The following is a 20,000-nucleotide window of genomic DNA, read 5'->3' on the forward strand; positions in this document are numbered from 1 at the left end:
CACTCTGCTATACAGGTATATACTGAATCTCTCTCTGTCTCTGCACTCTGCTATACATGTATATACTGAATCTCTCTGTCTCTGTCTCTGCACTCTGCTATACAGGTATATACTGAATCTCTCTCTGTCTCTGCACTCTGCTATACAGGTATATACTGAATCTCTCTGTCTCTGCACTCTGCTATACAGGTATATACTGAATCTCTCTCTGTCTCTGTCTCTGCACTCTGCTATACAGGTATATACTGAATCTCTCTCTGTCTCTGCACTCTGCTATACAGGTATATACTGAATCTCTCTCTGTCTCTGCACTCTGCTATACAGGTATATACTGAATCTCTCTCTGTCTCTGTCTCTGCTATACAGGTATATACTGAATCTCTCTCAGTCTCTGCACTCTGCTATACAGGTATATACTGAATCTCTCTCTGTCTCTGCACTCTGCTATACAGGTATATACTGAATCTCTCTCTGTCTCTGTCTCTGCACTCTGCTATACAGGTATATACTGAATCTCTCTCTCTGTCTCTGCACTCTGCTATACAGGTATATACTGAATCTCTCTCTGTCTCTGCACTCTGCTATACAGGTATATACTGAATCTCTCTCTGTCTCTGTCTCTGCACTCTGCTATACAGGTATATACTGAATCTCTCTGTCTCTGTCTCTGCACTCTGCTATACAGGTATATACTGAATCTCTCTGTCTCTGTCTCTGCACTCTGCTATACAGGTATATACTGAATCTCTCTCTGTCTCTGTCTCTGCACTCTGCTATACAGGTATATACTGAATCTCTCTGTCTCTGTCTCTGCACTCTGCTATACAGGTATATACTGAATCTCTCTGTCTCTGTCTCTGCACTCTGCTATACAGGTATATACTGAATCTCTCTCTGTCTCTGCACTCTGCTATACAGGTATATACTGAATCTCTCTCTGTCTCTGCACTCTGCTATACAGGTATATACTGAATCTCTCTCTGTCTCTGTCTCTGCACTCTGCTATACAGGTATATACTGAATCTCTCTCTGTCTCTGCACTCTGCTATACAGGTATATACTGAATCTCTCTCTGTCTCTGCACTCTGCTATACAGGTATATACTGAATCTCTCTCTGTCTCTGCACTCTGCTATACAGGTATATACTGAATCTCTCTCTGTCTCTGTCTCTGCTATACAGGTATATACTGAATCTCTCTCTGTCTCTGTCTCTGCACTCTGCTATACAGGTATATACTGAATCTCTCTCTGTCTCTGCACTCTGCTATACAGGTATATACTGAATCTCTCTCTGTCTCTGTCTCTGCTATACAGGTATATACTGAATCTCTCTCTGTCTCTGTCTCTGCACTCTGCTATACAGGTATATACTGAATCTCTCTCTGTCTCTGTCTCTGCTATACAGGTATATACTGAATCTCTCTCTGTCTCTGCACTCTGCTATACAGGTATATACTGAATCTCTCTCTGTCTCTGTCTCTGCTATACAGGTATATACTGAATCTCTCTCTGTCTCTGCACTCTGCACTCTGCTATACAGGTATATACTGAATCTCTCTCTGTCTCTGTCTCTGCTATACAGGTATATACTGAATCTCTCTCAGTCTCTGCACTCTGCTATACAGGTATATACTGAATCTCTCTCTGTCTCTGCACTCTGCTATACAGGTATATACTGAATCTCTCTCTGTCTCTGTCTCTGCTATACAGGTATATACTGAATCTCTCTCTGTCTCTGCACTCTGCTATACAGGTATATACTGAATCTCTCTCTGTCTCTGCACTCTGCTATACAGGTATATACTGAATCTCTCTCTCTCTCTGCACTCTGCTATACAGGTATATACTGAATCTCTCTCTCTCTGTCTCTGCACTCTGCTATACAGGTATATACTGAATCTCTCTGTCTCTGTCTCTGCACTCTGCTATACAGGTATATACTGAATCTCTCTCTGTCTCTGCACTCTGCTATACAGGTATATACTGAATCTCTCTCTGTCTCTGTCTCTGCACTCTGCTATACAGGTATATACTGAATCTCTCTCTGTCTCTGTCTCTGCACTCTGCTATACAGGTATATACTGAATCTCTCTCTGTCTCTGCACTCTGCTATACAGGTATATACTGAATCTCTCTCAGTCTCTGTCTCTGCACTCTGCTATACAGGTATATACTGAATCTCTCTCTGTCTCTGCACTCTGCTATACAGGTATATACTGAATCTCTCTCTGTCTCTGCACTCTGCTATACAGGTATATACTGAATCTCTCTCTGTCTCTGTCTCTGTCTCTGCTATACAGGTATATACTGAATCTCTCTCTGTCTCTGCACTCTGCTATACAGGTATATACTGAATCTCTCTCTGTCTCTGCACTCTGCTATACAGGTATATACTGAATCTCTCTCTCTCTGTCTCTGCACTCTGCTATACAGGTATATACTGAATCTCTCTCTGTCTCTGTCTCTGCACTCTGCTATACAGGTATATACTGAATCTCTCTCTGTCTCTGTCTCTGCTATACAGGTATATACTGAATCTCTCTCTGTCTCTGCACTCTGCTATACAGGTATATACTGAATCTCTCTCTGTCTCTGCACTCTGCTATACAGGTATATACTGAATCTCTCTCTGTCTCTGTCTCTGCACTCTGCTATACAGGTATATACTGAATCTCTCTCTCTGTCTCTGTACTCTGCTATACAGGTATATACTGAATCTCTCTGTCTCTGTCTCAGTACTCTGCTATACAGGTACAATGGGGCAAAAAAGTATTTAGTCAGCCACCAATTGTGCAAGTTCTCCCACTTAAAAAGATGAGTGAGGCCTGTAATTGTCATCATATTTACACTTCAACTATGACAGACAAATGAGAAGAAAAAAATTCTCCAGAAAATCACATTGTAGGATTTTTTTAATGAATTTATTTACAAATTAAAAGTAAGTATTTGGTCAATAACAAAAGTTTAACAAAAGTTTATCTCAATACTTTGTTATATACCTTTTGTTGGCAATGACAGAGGTCAAACGTTTACTGTAAGTCTTCGCACACTGTTGCTGGTATTTTGGCCCATTCCTCCATGCAGATCTCCTCTAGAGCAGTGATGAGTAAGTATGTGTGTGTTGCAGGGAGATACCTCTGGTGACTACCGTAAGGCCCTCCTCCTGCTCTGTGGCGGCAATGACGCGTAACCGTGGTGATGACCCCTGAAGGAGCGATACCTGGAGAGACCTCCTCTCTGAATGGCCCCTCTAGCTGTCAATCACTCTGAGTCCTGTGTAACCCAATAGGAGAGCTCTGCTGGCCACGGTGCAGCACTGTGATAGGTTATGATGGGTTTAATCCTGTGTGTATCTGTAGCTAACATCCTTAAAGCTTCACTCTGCTTCATATCTACATCACTACAGTCATAATAATGCTGCAAGTCATGTTTTACTATCAGTTATATAACAACTAAAGACTGTTCATGTTTTTACTGTTTGTAAGGCAACACTGAAGACACAATAAACATTTTGACAGCAGGTTTGTAGTGAGACGTGTCTGTCTGTGTAGTGAGACGTGTCTGTCTGTGTAGTGAGACGTGTCTGTCTGTCTGTGTAGTGAGACGTGTCTGTCTGTCTGTGTAGTGAGACGTGTCTGTCTGTCTGTGTAGTGAGACGTGTCTGTCTGTCTGTGTAGTGAGACGTGTCTGTCTGTGTAGTGAGACGTGTCTGTCTGTCTGTGTAGTGAGACGTGTCTGTCTGTGTAGTGAGACGTGTCTGTCTGTGTAGTGAGACGTGTCTGTCTGTCTGTGTAGTGAGACGTGTCTGTCTGTCTGTCTGTCTGTGTAGTGAGACGTGTCTGTCTGTCTGTGTAGTGAGACGTGTCTGTCTGTCTGTGTAGTGAGACGTGTCTGTCTGTCTGTGTAGTGAGACGTGTCTGTCTGTCTGTGTAGTGAGACCTACCTGTCTGTCTGTGTAGTGAGACGTGTCTGTCTGTCTGTGTAGTGAGACCTACCTGTCTGTCTGTGTAGTGAGACCTGTCTGTCTGTGTAGTGAGACCTGTCTGTCTGTGTAGTGAGATGACCTGGTCGCTAGGTGACACAACTGTTAACTTGTATTCAGTTATCCGTAGTTTGAGGTTTTATTGGGATTATAACAACACATGATATGCAGTCTTCTAAAATAAAACATTTCCAGTCCTGAGCAGTGGGATCAAACTGTAGAACCCAGTTTCTACATTTATAAAAACAGATTTTTTTAAAACAAAACCACATTTTTTATCTCTGGGACCCTCAGGATGAGAAATCAGAGCCAGATTACTGAATGTAATTATTTACCTTCAGAGGTGAATGTATCAAACCAGTTACCGTGAAGTGTTTTGTTGTTGTGCGCTTTCCTCAAACAAAAGCGTGGGATTTTTTGTTGCTGTAAAAGCTACTGTAAATTGGATTAGATTAACATTAATTTATGAATTTAAGCTTTCTGCCCATAGAAGACATGTCTATGTCCTGGAATTGGCTGTTGTTTACAGAGTTCTAGTCACATTATCGCTTTTTGAGCAACAACTCTCCCGGTTTAGGGACACCGATCTCATAGAGGTTAACCTCTATGGGAAATACTGCCCCCTAGCCCAAAGAGGTTAACCTCTATGGGAAATACTGCCCCCTAGCCCAAAGAGGTTAACCTCTATGAGAAATACTGCCCCCTAGCCCAAAGAGGTTAACCTCTATGGGAAATACTGCCCCCTAGCCCAAAGAGGTTATTAACCTCTATGGGAAATACTGCCCCCTAGCCCAAAGAGGTTAACCTCTATGGGAAATACTGCCCCCTAGCCCAAAGAGGTTAACCTCTATGGGAAATACTGCCCCCTAGCCCAAAGAGGTTAACCTCTATGAGAAATACTGCCCCTAGCCCAAAGAGGTTAACCTCTATGGGAAATACTGCCCCCTAGCCCAAAGAGGTTAACCTCTATGGGAAATACTGCCCCCTAGCCCAAAGAGGTTAACCTCTATGGGAAATACTGCCCCCTAGCCCAAAGAGGTTAACCTCTATGGGAAATACTGCCCCCTAGCCCAAAGAGGTTAACCTCTATGGGAAATACTGCCCCCTAGCCCAAAGAGGTTAACCTCTATGGGAAATACTGCCCCCTAGCCCAAAGAGGTTAACCTCTATGGGAAATACTGCCCCTAGCCCAAAGAGGTTAACCTCTATGGGAAATACTGCCCCTAGCCCAAAGAGGTTAACCTCTATGGGAAATACTGCCCCCTAGCCCAAAGAGGTTAACCTCTATGGGAAATACTGCCCCCTAGCCCAAAGAGGTTAACCTCTATGGGAAATACTGCCCCCTAGCCCAAAGAGGTTAACCTCTATGGGAAATACTGCCCCCTAGCCCAAAGAGGTTAACCTCTATGGGAAATACTGCCCCCTAGCCCAAAGAGGTTAACCTCTATGGGAAATACTGCCCCTAGCCCAAAGAGGTTAACCTCTATGGGAAATACTGCCCCTAGCCCAAAGAGGTTAACCTCTATGAGAAATACTGCCCCCTAGCCCAAAGAGGTTAACCTCTATGGGAAATACTGCCCCCTAGCCCAAAGAGGTTAACCTCTATGGGAAATACTGCCCCCTAGCCCAAAGAGGTTAAATACTGCTAGGGGGCAGTATTTCCCATAGAGGGTTAACCTCTATGGGCTAGGGGGCCTATTTCCCATAGAGGTTAACCTCTTGGGCTAGGGGGCAATATTTCCCATAGAGGTTAATAACCTCTTTGGGCTAGGGGGCAGTATTTCCCATAGAGGTTAACCTCTTTGGGCTAGGGGCAGTATTTCCCATAGAGGTTAACCTCTTTGGGCTAGGGGCAGTATTTCCCATAGAGGTTAACCTCTTTGGGCTAGGGGGCAGTATTTCCCATAGAGGTTAACCTCTTTGGGCTAGGGGGCAGTATTTCCCATAGAGGTTAACCTCTTTGGGCTAGGGGGCAGTATTTCCCATAGAGGTTAACCTCTTGGGCTAGGGGGCAGTATTTCAATAGAGGTTAACCTCTTGGGCTAGGGGGCAGTATTTCCCATAGAGGTTAACCTCTTTGGGCTAGGGGGCAGTATTTCCCATAGAGGTTAACCTCTTTGGGCTAGGGGGCAGTATTTCCCATAGAGGTTAACCTCTTTGGGCTAGGGGGCAGTATTTCCCATAGAGGTTAACCTCTTTGGGCTAGGGGGCAGTATTTCCCATAGAGGTTAATAACCTCTTTGGGCTAGGGGGCAGTATTTCCCATAGAGGTTAACCTCTTTGGGCTAGGGGGCAGTATTTCCCATAGAGGTTATTAACCTCTTTGGGCTAGGGGGCAGTATTTCCCATAGAGGTTAACCTCTTTGGGCTAGGGGGCAGTATTTCTCATAGAGGTTAACCTCTTTGGGCTAGGGGGCAGTATTTCCCATAGAGGTTAACCTCTTTGGGCTAGGGGCAGTATTTCCCATAGAGGTTAACCTCTTTGGGCTAGGGGGCAGTATTTCCCATAGAGGTTAACCTCTTTGGGCTAGGGGGCAGTATTTCCCATAGAGGTTAACCTCTTTGGGCTAGGGGGCAGTATTTCCCATAGAGGTTAACCTCTTTGGGCTAGGGGGCAGTATTTCCCATAGAGGTTAACCTCTTGGGCTAGGGGGCAGTATTTCTCATAGAGGTTAACCTCTTTGGGCTAGGGGGCAGTATTTCCCATAGAGGTTAACCTCTTTGGGCTAGGGGGCAGTATTTCTCATAGAGGTTAACCTCTTTGGGCTAGGGGGCAGTATTTCCCATAGAGGTTAACCTCTTTGGGCTAGGGGGCAATATTTCCCATAGAGGTTAACCTCTTTGGGCTAGGGTGCAATATTTCCCATAGAGGTTAATAAATCCTCTTTGGGCTAGGGGGCAATATTTCCCATAGAGGTTAATAACCTCTTTGGGCTAGGGGGCAATATTTTCATGTCCGGATGTGTAACGATCGTTGTTGGAATGAGGTGAGGACCAAAGCGCAGCGTGGTAAGTGTTCATCATATATTTATTAAACCGAGAACACTAAACAAAATAACAAAGGAGAAACGAAACAGTTCTGAAAGGTGACAGACACATAACAGAAAATAATCACCCACAACTCAAAGGTGAAACCAGGCTACCTAAATATGGTTCTCAATCAGGGACAACGATAAACAGCTGCCTCTGATTGAGAACCATACCAGGCCAAACATAGAAATCCCAAATTATAGAAAAAGGAACATAGACAACCCAGCCAACTCACGCCCTGACCATACCAAAACAGAGACATACTAAAAGAACTAAGGTCAGAACGTGACAGTATCCCCCCCAAAAGGTGGGTGGGTGTCTGTCCGCCGTGGCAGCTCTGGCGTGGGACATGGACCCCACTCCACCATAGTCCTTCTCCGCCTCTCTACCCGCCTCCATGGCCTCTTTAACGCGGCGACCCTCCCCGCCGACCTTGGACTGGACCCAAGCCACGGGTCCCGAATGGACGGGAGACTCCGGCAGCACCGGAGTGAAGGGCAATTCTGTCAGCTCCAGGCTGACTGACGGCTCTGGCAGCTCCTGGCTGACTGACGGCTCTGGCAGCTCCTGGCTGACTGGCGGCTCCTGGCTGACTGGCGGCTCAGGACAGACGGGAGACTCTGGCAGCTAGCTAGCACTGCAGTGCATAACATGTGGTGAGTAGTTGACTCAAAGAGAAAGACAATAGATGAACAGTTTTCAACAAATGTATTTCTCCAAAAATGAAGGAGAGGCAAGAGAGAGAGAGTGTCATTTTTTTAACTTTCAGTTTCACTTACTTAGCTAGCAAATGCAGCTGGCTAGTTTAGACTACTGAAACACCCTGCTCAAATAGAGGAATGCTCTGTTAGCTAGCTGGCTATAACAGAGGGATGTTATGTTATCTATGCACTGCAGTACTTAATGCAGCTGGTGGCCACACAAGATACTGACTGTTACTTTTGATTTTGACCCCCCCCCCTTTGTTCAGAGACACACTATTCCATTTCTGTTAGTCACATGTCTGTGGAACTTGTTCAGTTTATGTCTCAGTTGTTGAATCTTGTTATGTTCATACAAACATTTACGCATGTTAAGTTTGCTGAAAATATACGCAGTTGACAGTGAGAGGACGTGTTTTTGTTTGTTGCTGAGTTTTGAGATGGACGGACAGACAGACAGCAGGACGAAAGACAGTGGAGACGCGTAACTCAGCGAACTGGCATCTTTATTCACAGATTCAGAGCCTGCAGTGACATCAGTCGTGACATCACAGTCCTGACATCACCGATATGACATCACAGATATGACATCAAAGTCAATGCGATGGTTACTGTTCGCTGCTCTGGCCCCCCAATGGTGGAACAAACTCCCTCACGACGCCAGGACAGCGGAGTCAATCACCACCTTCCGGAGACAACTGAAACCCCACCTCTTTAAGGAATACCTAGGATAGGATAAAGTAATCCTTCTCACCCCCCCCCCCTTAAATGATTTAGATGCACTATTGTAAAGTGGCTGTTCCACTAGATGTCATTAGGTGAATTCACCAATTTGTAAGTCGCTCTGGATAAGAGCGTCTGCCAAATGACTTAAATGTAAATGTAAATGTTACATCTGTCAAACAACAAGCGGCTAGCGTCCGCTAGCTAACATGCTAACATGGTTTGGTAGCTAGTGTCTGCTAACATACTAACATGGTTTGGTAGCTAGTGTCTGCTAACATGCTAACATGGTTTGGTAGCTAGCGTCCGCTAACTTGCTAACATATTATATTAAAAAATATATAAAACTTTCAAAGGTGTTGAAAGCGTATAAAATGTACAAGTCATTGAGATGAGTCAGTGGTTCCAGCTGAGTAGAAACAAACAGAACACCTGTCTATAATAACTCTGATAAATCAAATCAAATATATAGAAATAATCCACCAACGCGTTCACACAGGTTCAGAAACTACGGTGATGTCAGACAGAACTAGTGTTGTGATTGGGCGATGGAACGTACAGGGCATCATTTGGGCTACTGTAATTGGCTGGCAGCTAAGGTCCTTATCCAATCAGGTTGTTGTGGGGTGGAGATCAGCAGAGTTCTGTTGTGGGTTGTTGTAGTTTTGTTCTCTTTCCCACCTTTGTTTCTCTACCAGTTTTCTTGGCCCCTGAGGAAGAGAACAGAACATTTACCATTATTAACAGCATCAAAATGCACAAGGAGTGGAGGAGGGGAGAGAGGAGTGGAGGAGGGGAGAGAGGAGAGGAGGAGAGGAGAAGAGGAGGAGAGAAAGAATAAAAGAGAGACCAATGACAGAAAAACAGAAAGAGAAGGACAGAAGAGATGCTTCGTGGTGCTCTAATCAGTTTGTGTGGGACTAGGAGACTGGGAGACTAGGGTCCTAGGAGACTAGGGTCCTAGGAGACTGGGAGACTAGGGGACTAGGAGACTGGGAGACTAGGGGACTAGGAGACTGGGAGACTAGGGGACTAGGAGACTGGGAGACGGTATCAGTAGCAGTGGACTGGGACTAGGGGGCGGTATCAGTAGCAGTGGACTGGGACTAGGGGGCGGTATCAGTAGCAGTGGACTGGGACTAGGGGCGGTATCAGTAGCAGTGGACTGGGTCTAGGGGGCGGTATCAGTAGCAGTGGACTGGGACTAGGGGCGGTATCAGTAGCAGTGGACTGGGACTAGGGGGCGGTATCAGTAGCAGTGGACTGGGACTAGGGGGCGGTATCAGTAGCAGTGGACTGGGACTAGGGGGCGGTATCAGTAGCAGTGGACTGGGACTAGGGGCGGTATCAGTAGCAGTGGACTGGGACTAGGGGGCGGTATCAGTAGCAGTGGACTGGTACTAGTGGACTGGGACTAGGGGCGTATCAGTAGCAGTGGACTGGGACTAGGGGGCGGTATCAGTAGCAGTGGACTGGGACTAGGGGGCGGTATCAGTAGCAGTGGACTGGGACTAGGGGGCGGTATCAGTAGCAGTGGACTGGGACTAGGGGGCGGTATCAGTAGCAGTGGACTGGGACTAGGGGGCGGTATCAGTAGCAGTGGACTGGGACTAGGGGCGGTATCAGTAGCAGTGGACTGGGACTAGGGGGCGGTATCAGTAGCAGTGGACTGGGTCTAGGGGGCGGTATCAGTAGCAGTGGACTGGGACTAGGGGGCGGTATCAGTAGCAGTGGACTGGGACTAGGGGCGGTATCAGTAGCAGTGGACTGGGACTAGGGGGCGGTATCAGTAGCAGTGGACTGGGACTAGGGGGCGGTATCAGTAGCAGTGGACTGGGACTAGGGGGCGGTATCAGTAGCAGTGGACTGGGACTAGGGGGCGGTATCAGTAGCAGTGGACTGGGACTAGGGGGCGGTATCAGTAGCAGTGGACTGGGACTAGGGGCGGTATCAGTAGCAGTGGACTGGGACTAGGGGGCGGTATCAGTAGCAGTGGACTGGGACTAGGGGGCGGTATCAGTAGCAGTGGACTGGGACTAGGGGGCGGTATCAGTAGCAGTGGACTGGGACTAGGGGCGGTATCAGTAGCAGTGGACTGGGACTAGGGGGCGGTATCAGTAGCAGTGGACTGGGACTAGGGGGCGGTATCAGTAGCAGTGGACTGGGACTAGGGGGCGGTATCAGTAGCAGTGGACTGGGACTAGGGGCGGTATCAGTAGCAGTGGACTGGGACTAGGGGGCGGTATCAGTAGCAGTGGACTGGGACTAGGGGGCGGTATCAGTAGCAGTGGACTGGGACTAGGGGGCGGTATCAGTAGCAGTGGACTGGGACTAGGGGGCGGTATCAGTAGCAGTGGACTGGGACTAGGGGGCGGTATCAGTAGCAGTGGACTGGGACTAGGGGGGCGGTATCAGTAGCAGTGGACTGGGACTAGGGGGCGGTATCAGTAGCAGTGGACTGGGACTAGGGGGCGGTATCAGTAGCAGTGGACTGGGACTAGGGGGCGGTATCAGTAGCAGTGGACTGGGACTAGGGGGCGGTATCAGTAGCAGTGGACTGGGACTAGGGGGCGGTGTCAGTAGCAGTGGACTGGGACTAGGGGCGGTATCAGTAGCAGTGGACTGGGACTAGGGGGCGGTATCAGTAGCAGTGGACTGGGACTAGGGGGCGGTATCAGTAGCAGTGGACTGGGACTAGGGGCGGTATCAGTAGCAGTGGACTGGGACTAGGGGGCGGTATCAGTAGCAGTGGACTGGGACTAGGGGGCGGTATCAGTAGCAGTGGACTGGGACTAGGGGGCGGTATCAGTAGCAGTGGACTGGGACTAGGGGGCGGTATCAGTAGCAGTGGACTGGGACTAGGGGGCGGTATCAGAAGCAGTGGACTGGGACTAGGGGGCGGTATCAGTAGCAGTGGACTGGGACTAGGGGGCGGTGTCAGTAGCAGTGGACTGGGACTAGGGGGCGGTATCAGTAGCAGTGGACTGGGACTAGGGGCGGTATCAGTAGCAGTGGACTGGGACTAGGGGGCGGTATCAGTAGCAGTGGACTGGGACTAGGGGCGGTATCAGTAGCAGTGGACTGGGACTAGGGGGCGGTATCAGTAGCAGTGGACTGGGACTAGGGGGCGGTATCAGTAGCAGTGGACTGGGACTAGGGGGCGGTATCAGTAGCAGTGGACTGGGACTAGGGGGCGGTATCAGTAGCAGTGGACTGGGACTAGGGGGCGGTATCAGAAGCAGTGGACTGGGACTAGGGGGCGGTATCAGTAGCAGTGGACTGGGACTAGGGGGCGGTATCAGTAGCAGTGGACTGGGACTAGGGGGCGGTATCAGTAGCAGTGGACTGGGACTAGGGGGCGGTATCAGTAGCAGTGGACTGGGACTAGGGGGCGGTATCAGTAGCAGTGGACTGGGAGATGGTATCAGTAGCAGTGGACTGGGACTAGGGGGCGGTATCAGTAGCAGTGGACTGGGACTAGGGGGCGGTATCAGTAGCAGTGGACTGGGACTAGGGGCGGTATCAGTAGCAGTGGACTGGGACTAGGGGGCGGTATCAGTAGCAGTGGACTGGGACTAGGGGGCGGTATCAGTAGCAGTGGACTGGGACTAGGGGCGGTATCAGTAGCAGTGGACTGGGACTAGGGGGCGGTATCAGTAGCAGTGGACTGGGACTAGGGGGCGGTATCAGTAGCAGTGGACTGGGACTAGGGGGCGGTATCAGTAGCAGTGGACTGGGACTAGGGGGCGGTGTCAGTAGCAGTGGACTGGGACTAGGGGCGGTATCAGTAGCAGTGGACTGGGACTAGGGGGCGGTATCAGTAGCAGTGGACTGGGACTAGGGGGCGGTATCAGTAGCAGTGGACTGGGACTAGGGGGCGGTATCAGTAGCAGTGGACTGGGACTAGGGGGCGGTGTCAGTAGCAGTGGACTGGGACTAGGGGGCGGTATCAGTAGCAGTGGACTGGGACTAGGGGGCGGTGTCAGTAGCAGTGGACTGGGACTAGGGGGCGGTATCAGTAGCAGTGGACTGGGACTAGGGGGCGGTATCAGTAGCAGTGGACTGGGACTAGGGGGCGGTATCAGTAGCAGTGGACTGGGACTAGGGGGCGGTATCAGTAGCAGTGGACTGGGACTAGGGGGCGGTGTCAGTAGCAGTGGACTGGGACTAGGGGGCGGTATCAGTAGCAGTGGACTGGGACTAGGGGGCGGTATCAGTAGCAGTGGACTGGGACTAGGGGCGGTATCAGTAGCAGTGGACTGGGACTAGGGGGCGGTATCAGTAGCAGTGGACTGGGACTAGGGGGCGGTGTCAGTAGCAGTGGACTGGGACTAGGGGGCGGTATCAGTAGCAGTGGACTGGGACTAGGGGGCGGTATCAGTAGCAGTGGACTGGGACTAGGGGGCGGTATCAGTAGCAGTGGACTGGGACTAGGGGGCGGTATCAGTAGCAGTGGACTGGGACTAGGGGCGGTATCAGTAGCAGTGGACTGGGACTAGGGGGCGGTATCAGTAGCAGTGGACTGGGACTAGGGGGCGGTATCAGTAGCAGTGGACTGGGACTAGGGGGCGGTATCAGTAGCAGTGGACTGGGACTAGGGGGCGGTATCAGTAGCAGTGGACTGGGACTAGGGGGCGGTATCAGTAGCAGTGGACTGGGACTAGGGGGCGGTATCAGTAGCAGTGGACTGGGACTAGGGGGCGGTATCAGTAGCAGTGGACTGGGACTAGGGGGCGGTATCAGTAGCAGTGGACTGGGAGATGGTATCAGTCCCCGGCTGTTCCCAAACTCCACAGGTTCTCTTGACAATCCTGTAGCATTCTTGAGGGCCTTGGTGTTTCTGATACTGACTTCATCTCCTGGGTACCTTGGCTGAGTCATAGTTGCGGTATGTCTGCCTGAGCGTGAGGTCTGTGCTGCCCGGCTCAACCCGGCTCATGTACGCTCTGTTGCCGGTTACGGGTGGCTACTCGAAGACAGAGAGCGGCCAGGCTCGGTGGGTAAGACCCACCGCTTGCCTCTCTTCCCTGGGTCGCTTGTCTTTTCAGTTCGATGCAGCTAGCTACTGGAACAAGCTGCAACAAACACTCATCAAACACTTATCTCAATCTCTTCATTAAAAGACTTGGACTTACTGACAGTTGAGGCTGATGTATTGTTGTCTCTACCGGTGCTAGGTGCCGGCCGGTTACCGTCTTACCGCCTTAACCGAGTGAGGCTCGTTGTGACAACAGTACCCCCAAGTGGCCAATCAGGGTACATCACTGATCACTGAGCCCTGGTACCCAGAGTGGGCCGGGCTTTAGGCAAACCATGGCACAATACAGTTTTTTCAACCCTGAGTTCCGCAGTGTTCACGGGTTTCAAAACGTGTGTTTCCTGCATGTGAGTTCAATGAAAAGGGTCCCTTCTCCATGTTCGGTGTGGTGGTTATTTTTCCAATTCCAATCTCTCCCAATCCACAAAGTGGTGTCCCGCCCCTTCAGAGTCATTGGAGGCTCGCTGTCTGCTCTGACCAATGGCGGGCATGCACAGTGTCGCCCTGGATCATACGAATAGTATCCTCTGCAGGGTCCCCAACAGCCAGATGTTCCTGGTTTTCAGGGGAAATGGAGAGAGAGCATGTGACGTGACTTCTGCTTTTGGACATTAACAAGGCATCACTCCAAGGTGACACTCATTTACTAGATTGGTTGAACAGAACCTCCGCGATAGTTATTTTTCTTCTCGTCAAAACCAGTATGTCGGGGACCTAGTTTCTGGCTTTTCTTTTTTATGCCTGCTAAGTTAGGTTACGTGAACAGTGATGTCGGGGTACAGACTACAACTTGTTGTTCGTCCCTCCACGCTTCTGCAGCGTCATCAGGCCGACTATTCCCGAGGCTTCAGCGCCTGTTCTGAGGGAGGAAATGTCCTCCTGTCACCAGAAGCAGGCAATCCGTTGAAGATCCAAGATGGCTGGTGCAGCCGGTATTTCCTGGTTCCGAAAAGGGAGAGGACTTTATGTCCCATTCTAGACCTATGTGCCCTCAGCAAGCACCTCAGTCTACAAACTCAAAATGCTCACAAGCCGCCTCCGGAGTCGTCGAGGGAGCAAGGAATGTAACACACATCCATTCTACTGTCCCGTATTCTGTTTCTAGTCTTCCAAAGAAACCAGAAAAGTTACCTGTCTGACTCCACATCAGCGCATTGTGTTTCTAGGTCCTGACTCACTTGCGTATCATGCTTTTCTATCCCCACAGAGGGTGTCTGAGTTCCGGCTCTGCTCAGCCAAACTTTGGTTATGTCACTACTCCCTACTTCTACTGGGGACAATGGTTTCTGTGATGTAAGTTGATCCCCTGGGGCTATTGTTCATGTGGCCCTTGCAGCGCTGAGAGCTAACCACTCACCTGGATGCATTTCGCAGCCTAAGCCGGTCACTTTGGGTGTCAGGTCTATGGGCCATGAACCAGTGCTGGGACCCTCTGCTATTGTCAGGGGGCTCCCATGGCCTCAGTTGTATCCCACAAGGTGATCACAACAGACACATTCCCCTGAGGGTGGGGTGCGCTGTTAGAAAGGCAACCGATTCTGGGGGTATATTGGTGTGGATCGCACTGCATATCAATTACCCAGAGATCCTACCGGTATATCTGACACTAAGGCGCTTCCCCCTGCTTTGGTCGGGCCAGTGGTGGCGTGCATCAACGGGGACGGGGAGAGACTCGGTCTCCCTCCTCAACTTGGATCGTTCCCTATTGCTGGGAGCTGTGTGCACATGCTTTCACTTCGGGAAACACATGTCCCCGGTTGCCTCAATTTGGGTGCAGATTAGCCTCCACTCTCAGGGGTGGTGGTCTCCCAGATAAGGGAAATCTTCAGCAGGGCCGATATAGTTGTCTGTCATGTCTGCCTCGTGATTTGTTGGGAGAGTTGTCTGGCATGTCTGCCTCGTGATTTGTTGGGAGAGTTGTCTGCCTCGTGATTTGTTGGGAGAGTTGTCTGCCTCGTGATTTGTTGGGAGAGTTGTCTGCCTCGTGATTTGTTGGGAGAGTTGTCTGCCTCGTGATTTGTTGGGAGAGTTGTCTGCCTCGTGATTTGTTGGGAGAGTTGTCTGCCTCGTGATTTGTTGGGAGAGTTGTCTGCCTCGTGATTTGTTGGGAGAGTTGTCTACCTCGTGATTTGTTGTCTGGCATGAAGAGGACTGTTGTTTTCCCTTTATGGTCATTTGAAACCAGATCCTCGTCACTGATGGATCGGCGTTTTCAAGACTAGAAAATAGCCACTAGAGAAGTGTGTGTGTGTGTGTGTGTGTGTGTGTGTGTGTGTGTGTGTGTGTGCCTACTCTTCAAACACATCCTCCGTATCCATCCTCCTGTAGTACTTGGCCAGTTTGACTGACAGGATGATGCTGGGAACCAGGAACACACAGCAACCACCCAGACCGAACCAGAACGTGTTCTACAACACACAGATATATAACATTAACTCAGACCGAACCAGAACGTGTTCTACAACACACAGATATATAACATTAACTCAGACCGAACCAGAACAACACACACAGAGACATAACCTCACACACACACACCGACACACACACACATAGCACATACCAACACACACACCGAAACACAGCATACACCGACACACAGCACATACCGACAAACACACACAGCACATACCGACAAACACACACAGCACATACCGACAAACACACACAGCACATACCGACAAACACACACAGCACATACTGACACACAGCACATACCGACACACACACACATACACACACAAACAGCACACACCGACACACACAGACAGCACACACTGACACACACAGACAGCACACACTGACACACACAGACACACACCGACAGCTCCTGTGTATCTTACCACTGAGTCGACTATGAAGCTGCAGGCAACGATCTCCATGGAGTCAATGAGATTACTGATGGGCTTACACTGAGACACCTCCCCTGTCAGCTAGGATACATTATGGAGGAGAGGTTACTGATGGGCCGACACTGAGACACCTCCCCTGTCAGCTAGGATACATTATGGAGGAGAGGTTACCGATGGGCCGACACTGAGACACCTCCCCTGTCAGCTAGGATACATTATGGAGGAGAGGTTACCGATGGGCCGACACTGAGACACCTCCCCTGTCAGCTAGGATACATTATGGAGGAGAGGTTACTGATGGGCCGACACTGAGACACCTCCCCTGTCAGCTAGGATACATTATGGAGGAGAGGTTACCGATGGGCCGACACTGAGACACCTCCCCTGTCAGCTAGGATACATTATGGAGGAGAGGTTACTGATGGGCCGACACTGAGACACCTCCCCTGTCAGCTAGGATACATTATGGAGGAGAGGTTACTGATGGGCCGACACTGAGACACCTCCCTGTCAGCTAGGATACATTATGGAGGAGAGGTTACTGATGGGCCGACACTGAGACACCTCCCCTGTCAGCTAGGATACATTATGGAGGAGAGGTTACTGATGGGCCGACACTGAGACACCTCCCCTGTCAGCTAGGATACATTATGGAGGAGAGGTTACTGATGGGCCGACACTGAGACACCTCCCCTGTCAGCTAGGATACATTATGGAGGAGAGGTTACCGATGGGCCGACACTGAGACACCTCCCCTGTCAGCTAGGATACATTATGGAGGAGAGGTTACCGATGGGCCGACACTGAGACACCTCCCCTGTCAGCTAGGATACATTATGGAGGAGAGGTTACTGATGGGCCGACACTGAGACACCTCCCCTGTCAGCTAGGATACATTATGGAGGAGAGGTTACTGATGGGCCGACACTGAGACACCTCCCTGTCAGCTAGGATACATTATGGAGGAGAGGTTACCGATGGGCCGACACTGAGACACCTCCCCTGTCAGCTAGGATACATTATGGAGGAGAGGTTACTGATGGGCCGACACTGAGACACCTCCCCTGTCAGCTAGGATACATTATGGAGGAGAGGTTACTGATGGGCCGACACTGAGACACCTCCCCTGTCAGCTAGGATACATTATGGAGGAGAGGTTACTGATGGGCCGACACTGAGACACCTCCCTGTCAGCTAGGATACATTATGGAGGAGAGGTTACTGATGGGCCGACACTGAGACACCTCCCCTGTCAGCTAGGATACATTATGGAGGAGAGGTTACTGATGGGCCGACACTGAGACACCTCCCCTGTCAGCTAGGATACATTATGGAGGAGAGGTTACCGATGGGCCGACACTGAGACACCTCCCCTGTCAGCTAGGATACATTATGGAGGAGAGGTTACCGATGGGCCGACACTGAGACACCTCCCCTGTCAGCTAGGATACATTATGGAGGAGAGGTTACCGATGGGCCGACACTGAGACACCTCCCCTGTCAGCTAGGATACATTATGGAGGAGAGGTTACCGATGGGCCGACACTGAGACACCTCCCCTGTCAGCTAGGATACATTATGGAGGAGAGGTTACCGATGGGCCGACACTGAGACACCTCCCCTGTCAGCTAGGATACATTATGGAGGAGAGGGAGAGGTTACCGATGGGCCGACACTGAGACACCTCCCCTGTCAGCTAGGACACATTATGGAGGAGAGGTTACCGATGGGCCGACACTGAGACACCTCCCCTGTCAGCTAGGATACATTATGGAGGAGAGGTTACCGATGGGCCGACACTGAGACACCTCCCCTGTCAGCTAGGATACATTATGGAGGAGAGGTTACTGATGGGCCGACACTGAGACACCTGTCAGCTAGGATACATTATGGAGGAGAGGTTACCGATGGGCCGACACTGAGACACCTCCCCTGTCAGCTAGGATACATTATGGAGGAGAGGTTACTGATGGGCCGACACTGAGACACCTCCCCTGTCAGCTAGGATACATTATGGAGGAGAGGTTACTGATGGGCCGACACTGAGACACCTCCCCTGTCAGCTAGGATACATTATGGAGGAGAGGTTACCGATGGGCCGACACTGAGACACCTCCCCTGTCAGCTAGGATACATTATGGAGGAGAGGTTACCGATGGGCCGACACTGAGACACCTCCCCTGTCAGCTAGGATACATTATGGAGGAGAGGTTACCGATGGGCCGACACTGAGACACCTCCCCTGTCAGCTAGGATACATTATGGAGGAGAGGTTACTGATGGGCCGACACTGAGACACCTCCCCTGTCAGCTAGGATACATTATGGAGGAGAGGTTACTGATGGGCCGACACTGAGACACCTCCCTGTCAGCTAGGATACATTATGGAGGAGAGGTTACTGATGGGCCGACACTGAGACACCTCCCCTGTCAGCTAGGATACATTATGGAGGAGAGGTTACTGATGGGCCGACACTGAGACACCTCCCCTGTCAGCTAGGATACATTATGGAGGAGAGGTTACTGATGGGCCGACACTGAGACACCTCCCCTGTCAGCTAGGATACATTATGGAGGAGAGGTTACTGATGGGCCGACACTGAGACACCTCCCCTGTCAGCTAGGATACATTATGGAGGAGAGGTTACTGATGGGCCGACACTGAGACACCTCCCCTGTCAGCTAGGACACATTATGGAGGAGAGGTTACTGATGGGCCGACACTGAGACACCTCCCCTGTCAGCTAGGATACATTATGGAGGAGAGGTTACTGATGGGCCGACACTGAGACACCTCCCCTGTCAGCTAGGATACATTATGGAGGAGAGGTTACCGATGGGCCGACACTGAGACACCTCCCCTGTCAGCTAGGACACATTATGGAGGAGAGGTTACTGATGGGCCGACACTGAGACACCTCCCCTGTCAGCTAGGATACATTATGGAGGAGAGGTTACCGATGGGCCGACACTGAGACACCTCCCCTGTCAGCTAGGACACATTATGGAGGAGAGGTTACTGATGGGCCGACACTGAGACACCTCCCCTGTCAGCTAGGATACATTATGGAGGAGAGGTTACTGATGGGCCGACACTGAGACACCTCCCCTGTCAGCTAGGACACATTATGGAGGAGAGGTTACTGATGGGCCGACACTGAGACACCTCCCCTGTCAGCTAGGATACATTATGGAGGAGAGGTTACTGATGGGCCGACACTGAGACACCTCCCCTGTCAGCTAGGATACATTATGGAGGAGAGGTTACCAATGGGCCGACACTGAGACACCTCCCCTGTCAGCTAGGACACATTATGGAGGAGAGGTTACTGATGGGCCGACACTGAGACACCTCCCCTGTCAGCTAGGATACATTATGGAGGAGAGGTTACCGATGGGCCGACACTGAGACACCTCCCCTGTCAGCTAGGATACATTATGGAGGAGAGGTTACCGATGGGCCGACACTGAGACACCTCCCCTGTCAGCTAGGACACACACACAGACATTACCCACATATTAGTTAAACATTATGGAGGAGAGGTTAGGACTGGAGGGACTGGAGGAGAGTTTAGGACTGGAGGGACTGGAGGAGGGGTACAGATCTAGCTAAACAGAACAATAGTGTACAGAATAATATTTGAGAGAATTATTTATTTCAGCTTTTATTTCT

General features: G+C 50.2%; 2 protein-coding genes across 3 annotated transcripts in view; one reads left to right on the forward strand and one right to left on the reverse strand.

Annotated features, from left to right (window-relative positions):
• Positions 1-3,521, forward strand: part of LOC135507249 (annexin A5-like) — a 50,249-nt gene extending 46,728 nt beyond the window's left edge. For both annotated transcript variants that reach the window (XM_064926846.1, XM_064926845.1), the window contains one exon: positions 3,129-3,521. In XM_064926846.1, coding sequence (XP_064782918.1) covers positions 3,129-3,191 — 63 coding nt within the window. In that variant the 3' untranslated portion in view covers positions 3,192-3,521. The remainder of the gene's footprint in view (positions 1-3,128) is intronic.
• A 4,960-nt stretch (positions 3,522-8,481) lies between these two features.
• The window catches only part of LOC135506633 (prominin-1-A-like), a 58,384-nt gene continuing 46,865 nt past the window's right edge, over positions 8,482-20,000 (reverse strand). The window contains exons 20-22 of the mRNA XM_064925952.1: positions 16,319-16,408; positions 15,768-15,883; positions 8,482-9,147 (exon numbers count right to left, since the gene is read on the reverse strand). Of these exons, the coding sequence (XP_064782024.1) occupies positions 9,129-9,147; positions 15,768-15,883; positions 16,319-16,408 (225 nt within the window). The 3' untranslated portion in view covers positions 8,482-9,128. The remainder of the gene's footprint in view (positions 9,148-15,767; positions 15,884-16,318; positions 16,409-20,000) is intronic.

Source organism: Oncorhynchus masou, chromosome 20, assembly GCF_036934945.1.
Source record: "Oncorhynchus masou masou isolate Uvic2021 chromosome 20, UVic_Omas_1.1, whole genome shotgun sequence".
Taxonomy (NCBI): Eukaryota; Metazoa; Chordata; class Actinopteri; order Salmoniformes; family Salmonidae; genus Oncorhynchus; species Oncorhynchus masou.